Here is an 11,306-nt window from a genome sequence, read left to right as displayed (position 1 = left end):
CACTGGGAGGAGGGAGGGGTGGGAGGAAGCCTTGGACAGTGGGCTGGAGTGCCACTGGGCCCCTGCTTAGGTTTCAGGGGGTGCCCCGGGCATCCCCATATCGTCCCCCACGTAGAACCCGAATTCCGCCCCCTCCACGAAGGATACAGCTTGACCACGTCCGTGTCCATCCGCCTCTTGCCCGGACTAGGGGATGACATGGTGTCGCCGCTGCCTCCCCGTCGCCTGCGCCGCCGCCGCCTCTCGCCCTTCCTCAGCCCGCCTGTCACGGGCCCCGGGCCCCGGCTCTGAGGAGCCCGCGGCCGCGCCGGCTCCTCGATGGAGGTGGCAACACCCCCGCGGTCCTGTTTGGTCCCGTCAGCCGCCGCCGCCGCCGCCGCCCCCCGCACGGGGGGGAACACCGGGCACTGTCCGGCCGAGTGGGGGTGGGGACCCCGCGGCGCACGGCTCGGGCTGCCCCTCTCCGGCTGTGGGTTCCGCCGCGGCCCGGACCTGGCGCTCCTCTGCGCCGCGCGTCGCTCCCTCCTGCCTGCTCTAGCTCTCTCGCCTGCTCGCCCGCTCACCCTCTCGCCGGCTCCCAAGCCGCCTCCACGACAAGCGGACGACTCCTGCTCAATCGGCCTCTCTACCCCAGCCTCGCTCTGGGCGCCGTGACGTCACCTCTGTGACGTCATCGGCGGGGCGGGCCCAGCTGGCGAAAGGGGTGGGGTGCCGCGGCGGCGGAGGCGTGGGCTTTAGCTGGGGATTCTGGGAGTTGTAGTTCCTCTTTTTCCTGCCTGCCCAGCTTTCTGCCCCCTCCCCCAACTCCCTCACACACTTAATCGCTCAACTGTCAGCGTCGTTGTCATCATCAAAAACGATAATGGTTAAATAATGGCAGTATCATCATATTCATGTTTCAGGGTAATGAACCTCCTTCCCACATACACTGTTAAAAAGTCTGTTTATTTGATTTAAGGAAGCCAAGGTGGCAATTAACCCAAACAGGCACCAAAATCTAGAAATTCCTAAACCAGCAGGTTCCCTGCCCTCTGCTCCCACCTTGAAAGGAGAGAATAGCCAGGCTTCTTCAAGCTTGCAAATCAGGGTTTGCTATCCTTCATGTGTATAGGGTCATTTTTTCAAGGATTAGAGTTGAGACAGCATGATGGCAATTTGGTTGTAACATCTCTGATCTACACAGTATGAGGTGATTTCACAAAGTGAATGACTGAAAGAAGCAGAAGTACCCCAAATATACTGTTGTTTAGGACAGTTTGTTCTGCCTTCCAAACTCCTAGAGCAAACCTATAACTTCATCATTCATTCAGTAAGCATTTATTGATCACCCATTGTGTGGTAATCACTCTGGTGGACATGAGGATATCATGGTGAACTTTAAATTTACACAGCCCTCCCAGTGTGGTCTAGATCTAGACTGTCAGCATCACCTGGGAACTTGTTAGAAACACAGGCTAGAGCTTCACCTCAGACCTACTGAATTAGAATTTGCAGTTTAACAAGGTCCCCCGGTGATTCCTTTGTGCAGTAAAGTTTGAGAGACACAGCTCTACAAGGCGGAGAAGGCAATGGCAACCCACTCTAGTACTATTGCCTGGAAAATCCCATGGACAGAGGGGCCTGGTGGGCTGCAGTCCATGGGATCGCTAGGAGTCGGACACGACTAAGCGACTTGACTTTCACTTTTCACTTTCATGCATTGGAGAAGGAAATGGCAACCCACTCCAGTGTTCTTGCCTGGAGAATCCCAGGGACGGGGGAGTCTATGGGGTCGCACAGAGTCGGACACGACTGAAGCGACTTAGCAGCAGCAGCAGCAGCAGCAGCAGCTCTACAAGGCACTCCAAAAGAACTGATGTGGAATCCTGGAGTCAACCAGGCAAAGGGGCCAGGAAGGAGTGTTCCAGGCAGCTCCTGTATTTATATCACATTTTCGCTGCCATCTATTTTCAAAATTTTTATCTATTCCCTTGTCCCCATGAACACGCTTGTTGTCTGTCAAACCACGTGCTGTGAGTTGGGTCCCCTTATGTAACCTCCTATGCACGCTCGAATGCACACACACATAAACATACACACACACACGTGAACCTGGAGCAGCAGCACTTAAAATTGAATGTTGTGTGTGCCTATCATTTCATCCCCCAAAAGACCCGTTATTGTTGCGTGTGTGTGTTAATTATACATAACACAAAATTTGCCATTTTAACCATTTTAAAAAGTAAAATTCAATGGTATTAAGTACATTCACAGTGTACTACAATCATCATCACTACCTATCTCCAGAACTATCACTCTAAACAGAAACTCTGTATCCATCAAACAATCATTTCTTACTTATTTCTCACTCTCCGCAGTGCCTGGTCACCTCTATTCTGTCTGACAAATACAGGCTATTTTAATTGCTTTTAAAAGGGCTGTATTGCTCTTTCCTATTGCACATTGCAGTTCTGTCAGAAGGAACACATGTTTGAATGACGAGATTTCTAACCCCCTTTATTTGACCACTTTGTTAAAGGGAGATAAGGCTAGAGCAGGGAATTGTTCATGACTGTGTCTCCTTCAGGCTCTCCAGGCTCCCATTGCTGCTCCCTCCCCTCCCCGCCTGGTTCCCTGTTCCCCTTCACCTGAGTGATTCCCAAGCTTTGGTGTGCTTCAGAATCACCTGGGGAGCTTGTTAAGCTCACAAATGTCCAGAGCCCACCCATGGGGATTCTGATTCCAAAGGTCTGGGATGGGGCTTGGACATCCAAGTCTTTAACAATCTCCCCAGATGATGCTGATGCAGGCCAAAGTTTGAGAACCACTGCTGGAAGATTCCAATAGGCATCAGCACTATCAAAACACCTGCCTGACCCTCTAGGTGGGTCCTGTGCTTCCATAATGTCCTATGTAAATAAGGATGTTTTCTTCCCCACCTGAGATCAAGTTAGCAAGCTTATAGAGGACCCGAAGGTATTTTTTCCTAAGAGCTGGTCAAAGGTAGAACATTTGAGAAAGAAGGGCATAGGGTGGATCTAGACATTTTCCCTGATGCTTTAATCTTCACAGATGTTATGCTGCTGTGACCTAAGTACTAAGCAAAAATCATCAGGGGAGTGATTAGAGAGGCTTGCTCTGGATCACTCTAGGGAAGGTGGGGCTGCTCTACCTAAGAATGCATTTAGCCTCTGAGCAATCCTTGAAAAGGAATCACCCTTCATAGTAAGCATCTTAGCTCTGGGTTACTTAGGACAAACCTGCCCCTCCCCAGACCATAATTATGCCTCAGTTAATTGCTTATATCCTCCCTGAGCCTCAGTTTTCTCATCTGTAAAATGTGGCTCATAATGCCCTACCCACTTGAGTGGGTTGGTGGAATCAATGGAAAAGATTAATGTGAAAGCCACTTGTAAACTATAAATTGCTTTTCATGATTATAAGTGTGACGATATTACTGGTGGTATTATTAATATCAGTCTCCCATTGCCCCACTCCTTATATGCTGTAAGTCATATAAGAAGAAAAGCATTCACTTTCGGGGGTATTTTTAATTTTATTAATATTTATTTATTTATTTGGTCATGCATGGCATGCAGGATCTTAGTTCCCCAACCAGTGATGGAAACTGTGGCCCCTGCAGTGGAAGCATGGAGTTCTAACCACTGGATCGCCAGGGAATTCCCTTTTCTGGTATTGTTTTAAGGATGTCATAGGGTCCATCTTTGCGGTGAAGGTATGTTCACATTTTTACTGAGTTTCTCTCTGGGCATTTTGCCATCTGCTCCTTCATAAATCCACCGCTCCCTTTCTGACTTCTTCTCCATTCCCTCCTCCTTCTGGAGCTTCAGAGGGCTTCTGAACCCGCCCCTGACCACATAGGTTCAAAAAGTGGCTCCAAAATGGTGCCAAGTGACAGCCCTGGTTTGACATCTTTTGGCTTCTGGACCTGGAGCTCCTCTTGAGCAGAGTAAGTTTATGCTCACCTTTCCCCCCAAGGTTTCAGCTATTCAGAATGTCAATAATTTACTCTAAAATAACACCAGGGCCTGGGAGTGTCTGTTTATGTGTGTGCACTCATGGCAGTGCGCTAGAATGAGCCATGTTCTTCCTTATCAGGGACAACCAGTGGCGCTACGAGGGCACAGCTGTTCAGCCCTGACTGACTCGCCACTTTTGCAATCTGGGAAATGTATTCAGGCCTGTTTATCTCTCCCCAGGGCAGGGCCAAGCTTGACCAAAGGAGCCTCTGATCTAAGGAGCAGCTTCTCAAAGGCAAGAAAACAAGTTTGCAGAGAATATACTGCTTTGAGCAAGACATTCAGACGGAGTAAGATGAACCCATCATTCAGCGGAGTATGTAAAAGAACCTAGCCCAGAAGCTTCTCTATCTCCGAAGGACCCTACTAACACAATGGCCCTAAAACTAAAGTGGATTTATCACTGTCCCCACCAGATGTGAAAGTCCCCCAGATAAGGCCTTCTGATTCTGTTTGACCATTTCTGTCGTGAAATAGTCTCATTTTTAGTTTGGAGCTCTTTGTATCAGAGATCACAGATCCAGAGCCCTCAAGAGGGCAATAAATTCAGCAGTTTTCTTGCTGCCAGGAAATGAAAGCTTAAAACTCATTTCAAGTCTCCTCCGTGTAACCCTGTTACAACTTGTCCCCACAGAAGCAGTCAGTAGGGCTCCAATAGCCAGCAGTGGCCAGGATGGCAAGATTGCATCTCCTACACTGCTGTCATTCCCTTGGGATTCTCTGCACACTCCCTCTGACAGCAGGCCCCCTGGGGAAACACCAACACGCCCCCACCTACACCAAACAAGCATGATTCAATGAGAATGTGGAACTTGGAGACAGAAATGTAACTTGGGCAAGAAACCTAATCTTCATGTCCCAGTTTACTCATCTGTAAAATGGGATGATAGCACCTGCATTACTTTCGCCTGGATCAAATAGAAGAAGAGATGCTGTAATCTCTAAAGATCTAGCCTTGGATAAGATATTACCATGTCCTTCTTACACACACACACACACACACACAAGCACTCCATAATGCCAAGGCTCAAGGATAGAGGGAGGTTGGAAATTATCCACACCTACATTATTCATTGAGGCCAGTTCCCTGTTTGGAACCCTTGTTTTGCCAGTCGTGGCTTCCTGTGTTTCCTTTGCTGCTTCCTCATCTCTCCGATCTGGAAATGCTAGAGGCCCCTGGCCTGCTCCCCAGGCCTCTGGGGAGCAGAGGCCTCTGTTCTCCTTCGTCTACGTTTAATCCCTATGTGACCTCATCCAGTCTCAGAGCTATAACTGCCCTCTGTGCTCTGACTCCCTAATGTACATTTCTGATTGGGACCTCACTCCTGAACTCCAGACATGAATATATGGCTGCCTGTTCAACATCTTTTCACGTGCAAAAATAAACTGCTGATACCCTCCCCACCACCTCCTCACATAGTTTTTCCCTTCTCAGTAAATGGCCATTATTAAATTGGGTACTCACTGTAGATGGTGACTGCAGCCATGAAATTAAAAGATGCTTACTCCTTGGAAGAAAAGTTATGACCAACCTAGATAGCATATTGAAAAGCAGAGACATTACTTTGTCAACAAAGGTCTGTCTAGTCAAGGCTATGGTTTTTCCTGTGGTCATGTATGGATGTGAGAGTTGGACTGTGAAGAAGGCTGAGCGCCGAAGAACTGATGCTTTTGAACTGTGGTGTTGGAGAAGACTCTTGAGAGTCCCTTGGACTGCAAGGAGATCCAACCAGTCCATTCTGAAGGAGATCAGCCCTGGGATTTCTCTGGAGGGAATGATGTTAAAGCTGAAACTCCAGTACTTTGGCGTCCTCATGCGAAGAGTTGACTCATTGGAAAAGACTCTGATGCTGGGAGGGATTGGGGGCAAAAGAAGAAGGGGACAACAGAGGATGAGATGGCTGGATGGCATCACTGACTCGATGGACCTGAGTCTGAGTGAACTCCGGGAGTTGGTGATGGAGAGGGAGGCCTGGCGTGCTGCTATTCATGGGGTCGCAAAGAGTCAGACACGACTGAGTGACTGAACTGAACTGAACTGAAATTGGATATATGAAATGGTTACTTTTTAAGGCCAAGAACAATCAAATACCAGCAACATCATTTGGTTCAACTAAATATATCCTTCAGCTGCTGAGGTCAAAGGCCATGGACTTTACAATCCCTGACCCCTCCTTCTAATACTGAAATCATCATCCTTACTAGAATTGCTTCCCAACAGGCCTCCTCTCTTTAACCACTGAATTCACACAGATAGAAACCAGTGATCCTTTTAAACCATAAACCAGATACCCACTGTTCAAAATCCTCTGAGGACTCCCATTTAACTCCACGCTAAAGCCAAAACCATTGCAGGCTTCCCATGCCATATAGAAGCTGCTCTTACCTTCTTCCCTCACTCACACTTTTCTAGCCATACTGGCCTTCTAGCTGTTCCTCAGACGTACCAAGTATGCTCCTGCCTCAGGGCCTTTGAACTTGCCTCTTTTTGTCTAAAACATTCTACATTTAGTTAAAAAACTTGGCTTCCTCCCTTCTCTCCTTTAGGGCTTTACAGAGATGTCACCTTCTCAGTAGAGTCTTCTCTTGGCATCCTATTTAAAATTGCAGTCCTAGCTCTACCCCAGTGTCTCCTCTTCCCCTTCCCTGTTTTGTTTTCTCCCTAGGACTTAGCACCATCTCATATATACATTCGAAGAAGGCAATGGCACCCCACTCCAGTACTCTTGCCTGGAAAATCCCATGGACAGAGGACCCTGGTAGGCTGCAGTTTATGGGGTCGCTAGAGTCGGACACGACTGAGCGACTTGACTTTCACTTTTCACTTTCATGCATTAGAGAAGGCAATGGCAACCCACTCCAGTGTTCTTGCCTAGAGAATCCCAGGGACGGGGGAGCCTGGTGGGCTGCCGTCTATGGGGTTGCACAGTCGGACACGACTGAAGCGACTCAGCAGCAGCAGCAGCATATATACATTACATACTGTCTATTAATTAGTTATGTTTGTCTTCTCCCTCCACCAAAATGTAAGCTACAAGAAGGCAGGGATTTTGTCTGTTTCACTCACTGCAATTCATGCAATGGCTAGAACTGCATGTGGCACATAGTGTTCAAATATCATATAAATATAAGGAAGAAAGGACGACTCTAGCTAAAAAGGCAACCAAAAATAAGCAGCTTAAAGCAGTCCTTTGGATGCTCACAAAGTTACTCCTTCCTAATGCCCTCTACAGAGTAGCAGGAAACCCTGTATGTTGAGTACCTTCTCTGTGCCAGGCACTGTGCCAAGGTGTGTTACAACCTAACACCTGAAAGGACAGATGTGATTTTGCCTATTTTATGGATGAAGAACCTCAAGGTCAAAGAAGGTAAGTGATTGGCCCCCAGTCACATAGCCAGTAAATGTCAGCACCAGGATTCAGATCAGCTGGGCAACCCTGTTTGTTAACTCACATGAAAACCTTCATTTGCTGACATTGATGAACTCCTTATTCTGAAGCCCGACCCCAATTCCACTTCCTCCATGACCATGAAGACTTTCAGGCCATTCTAAACCCAACTAATGTTCCTCTGTAAAGGAAGAGTCTGTGCCTCCGGTCCAGAGTTCCCATCTCAGCAGACGGCACCACCATTTGGCCAGAGGCTCAGGCTGTCCTTGGAGTCTCCCTTAACTGTTTTTTCCCTTCATTCCCATGCCCATCAGCAAACTCCATAAGAACTCCCCTTCTGGGACATACTTGGCAAAACTAAGTCCTTTGCCCTGTGCCATCACCTAATCTGAAACGCCATGAAGTAAAGTGAAGTGAAGTCACTCAGTCATGTCTGACTCTTTGTGACCCCACGGACTGCAGCCTACCAGGTTCCTCCATCCATGGGATTTTCCAGGCTAGAATACTAGAGTGGGTTGCCATTTCCTTCTCCAGGAGATCTTCCCGACCCACAGATTGAACTCGGGTCTCCCACATTGTAGGCAGATGCTTTACTATCTGAGCCACCAGGGAAGCTCTGCAATAAATCCTACTTATCAGCCTCTCTGCTTCCTCTCTTGTTCCTTCTGACCACCACACTCACCACCCAGGAGCCAGAGAGATGTTTTAAAATATAATTTGACCCAAGGAACTCCTCACTCATGATTCATTAGTAGGTCATCCTTAAATGTAGACTAAAATCTCAATTCTGTGATGCTATATAATCTGGATTTAGGCTACCTTTTCAACCTCATTTCCTGCCTCGATGACACACCCTCAGGCTCTCTCAGTGCTTGTGTCCACACACCAAGCCTGTTTCCACATCAGGGCCTCTGAGCTGGCTGTTCCTTCTTGCTGGAATGCCCTGTCCTGAATCCTTGTGGCCAACTCCCTCCTTAATGCATTTAGTCAATGTCTGCCTTCAGAGAGGCCTTCTCTGACCCCCTTTTGTAAAAAGATTTACCCTTGGGATTTCCCTGCTGGTCCAGGGATTAAGACTCCATGCTCCCAGTGCAGGAGACCCGGGTTCTGGGTGTGCAGGTTCTAGCCCTAGTCAGGGAACTATAATAGATCCCACGTGGCCTGCATGCCCCAGTGAAGGTCCAGTACAATTAAGACATGGCACAGCCAAATACATAAAAAATAAATTAAAAAAAGATACACCCCTAACCTTTATCTCCTTACCTGCATTAGATCTTTTGCTTTGTAATTATTTTTATTTTAGATTTTTATTTTGGAAATGTTCAAATATGCTCAAAATATGAGAAAACACAACAATGACCACCCAAATACCCACCATCCAAATTTCACAACTGTTAACATTTTGCCATATTTGTTTTACTTGCATGTAGAAAGCAGTGGCAACCCACTCCAGTACTCTTGCCTGGAAAATCCCATGGATGGAGGAGCCTGGTAGGCTGCAGTCCATGAGGTCGCTAGGAGTTGGACACGACTTCACTTTCACTTTCACTTTTCACTTTCATGCAACAGAGAAGGAAATGGCAACCCACTCCAGTGGTCTTGCCCGGAGAATCTCAGGGACAGGGGAGCCTGGTGGGCTGCCGTCTACGGGGTCACACAGAGTCGGACACGACTGAAGCGACTCAGCAGCAGCAGCAGCAGCAGGCATGTATGTATATGTACATTTTTTGGCTAAACTTTTTGAAAATAATCTTCAGACACCATGACACTTCAGCCCTGCATACATCAGCATGCATACCTTGCAAACAAGGACATTTTCCTTTATAACCATATCATTATCACACATAAGAAAATAAGCAATGAGTCTCTGTTGTTGTTGTTCAGTCACCCAGTCATATATGATTCTTTGCAACCCATGGACTGCAGCACTCCGGGCCTCCCTGCCCCTCACCATCTCCTGGAGTTTGCCCAAGTTCATGTCCATTGCATTAGTGATGCCATCCAACCGTCTCATCCTCTGACATCTCCTTCTCCCCTGCCCTCGATCTTTCCCAGTATCAGAGACGTCTAATGAGTCATCTGTTAGCATCAGATGACCACAAAATACTGGATCTTCAGCTTCAGCATCAGTCCTTTCAGTGAATATTCAGGATTGATCTCCCTTAAGATTGACTGGTTTGATCTCCTTGCTGTCCAAGGGACTTTCAGGAGTCTTCTCCAGCACCACGGTTCAAATGCATCAATTCTTTGGTGTTCTGCCTTCCTTACAGTCCAGCTCTCACAGCCATACGTGATCACTATATGGACCTTTGTCAGCAGAATGATGTCGCTACTTTTCAACACCCTGTCTAGGTTTGTCATCACTTTCCTGCCAAGAAGCAATTGTCTTCTGATTTCATGGCTGCAGTCACGGCCCACAGTGATTTTCAGTTCAGTTCAGTTCAGTCACTCCGTCGTGTCCGACTCTTTGCGACCCCATGGACTGCAGCACACCAGGCCTCTCTGTCCATCACCAGCTCCTGGAGTTCACTCAAACTCATGTCCATTGAATCGGTGATGCCATCCAACCACCTCATCCTCTGTCTGCCCCTTCTCCTCCTGCCTTCGATCTTTCCCAGTATCAGGGTCTTTTCAAATGAATCAGTTCTTCGCATGAGGTGGCCAAAGTATTGGAGTTTCAGCTTCAACATCAGTCCTTCCAATGAATATTCAGGAATGATTTCCTTTAGGATGGACTGGTTGGACCTCCTTGCAGTCCAAGGGACTCTCAAGAGTCTTCTCCAACACCACAGTTTAAGACCATCAGTTCTTTGACAGATAGCTTTCTTTATAGTCCAACTCTCACATCCATACATGACCACAGGAAAAACCATAGCCTTGACTAGACAGACCTTTGTTGGCAAAGCAGTGTCTCTGCTTTTCAATATGCTGTCTAGCAACAACTTTTCTTCCAAGGAGCAAGTGTCTTTTAATTTCATGGATGTAATCACCCTCTTGCAGTGATTTTGGAGCCCCCCAAAATAATGTCTGTCACTGTTTCCACTGTTTCCCCATCTATTTGCCATGAAGTGATGCCATGATCTTACTTTTCTGAATGTTGAGTTTTAAGCCAACTTTTTCACTCTCCTCTTTCACTTTCTTTTTTTTTTTTTCCTCTTTCACTTTCATCAAGAGGCTCTTTAGTTCTTCTTCGCTTTCTGCCATAAGGGTGGTGTCATCTGCATATCTGAGGTTATTGATATTTCTCCTGGCAATCTTCATTCCAGCTTGTGCAGTGATTTTAGAGCCCAAGAAGAAGAAATCTGTCATTGTATCCACCTTTTCCCCTTCTATTTGCCATGCAGTAGTGGGGCCGGATGCCTTGATCTCAGTTTTTTTTAATACTCTTTAGCCGGCTCTTTCACTTTACTCCTTCACCCTCATCAAGACGCTCTTTAGTTCCTCTTCGCTTTCTGCCATTAGAGTGGTATCATCTGCATATCTGAGTATCTGAGATTGTTGATGTTTCTCCCGCCTATCTTGATTCCAGCTTGTAACTCTTTGAGCCTGGCATTTCTCATGATGTGCTAAGGGTATAGATTAAACAAACAAGGTTATAGCAGACAGCCCTGTTGTACTGGTTTCTCAGTCTTAAACCAATCATGTGTTCCATTCAGAGTTCTAACTGTTGCTTCTTGACCCTCATACAGGTTTCTCAGGAGACAGGTAAGATGGTCTGGTATTCCCATCTCTCTAAGAGTTTTCCAGAGTTTGTCATGATCCACACAGTCGAAGGCTTTATTGTAGTCAATGAAACAGAGATAGATGTTTTTCTGATATTCCCTTGCTTTCTGTCTAATCCAGAGAATGTTGGCAATTTGAACTTTAGTTCCTCTTCCTTTTCTAAGCCCAGCTCGGA

The 11,306-nt window shown here is 47.0% G+C and overlaps 1 protein-coding gene and 1 long non-coding RNA gene across 5 annotated transcripts in view; one reads left to right on the top strand and one right to left on the bottom strand.

The window, feature by feature from the left end:
• The window catches only part of UBE2H (ubiquitin conjugating enzyme E2 H), a 101,993-nt gene extending 101,350 nt beyond the window's left edge, over positions 1 to 643 (bottom strand). For all 3 annotated transcript variants that reach the window (XM_086395678.1, XM_086395679.1, XM_086395675.1), the window contains exon 1: positions 148 to 643. Coding sequence is in view for 1 of the 3 variants with exons in the window: in XM_086395675.1 (XP_086251801.1) it covers positions 148 to 200 (53 nt within the window). In the remaining 2 variants the exon portion in view is untranslated. The remainder of the gene's footprint in view (positions 1 to 147) is intronic.
• Positions 644 to 3,578: 2,935 nt separating this feature from the next.
• LOC147373819 (uncharacterized) lies at positions 3,579 to 4,596 on the top strand. 2 transcript variants are annotated; one of them, XR_015162153.1, is made up of 2 exons: positions 3,579 to 3,715; positions 4,200 to 4,596. It is a non-coding gene; the product is annotated as an uncharacterized LOC147373819 (long non-coding RNA). The 2 variants fall into 2 exon arrangements; XR_015162154.1 differs by having other exon boundaries at positions 3,579 to 3,949.
• The last annotated feature ends 6,710 nt before the right edge of the window (positions 4,597 to 11,306 follow it).

Source organism: Bos grunniens, chromosome 4 (genome assembly GCF_055505025.1).
Source record: "Bos grunniens cultivar Pamir isolate PY7600 chromosome 4, Bosgru_T2T1.0, whole genome shotgun sequence".
Classification (NCBI taxonomy): Eukaryota; Metazoa; Chordata; class Mammalia; order Artiodactyla; family Bovidae; genus Bos; species Bos grunniens.
Note: the sequence above shows the minus strand (reverse complement) of the source record. Positions and strands in the feature narration are given on the sequence as shown.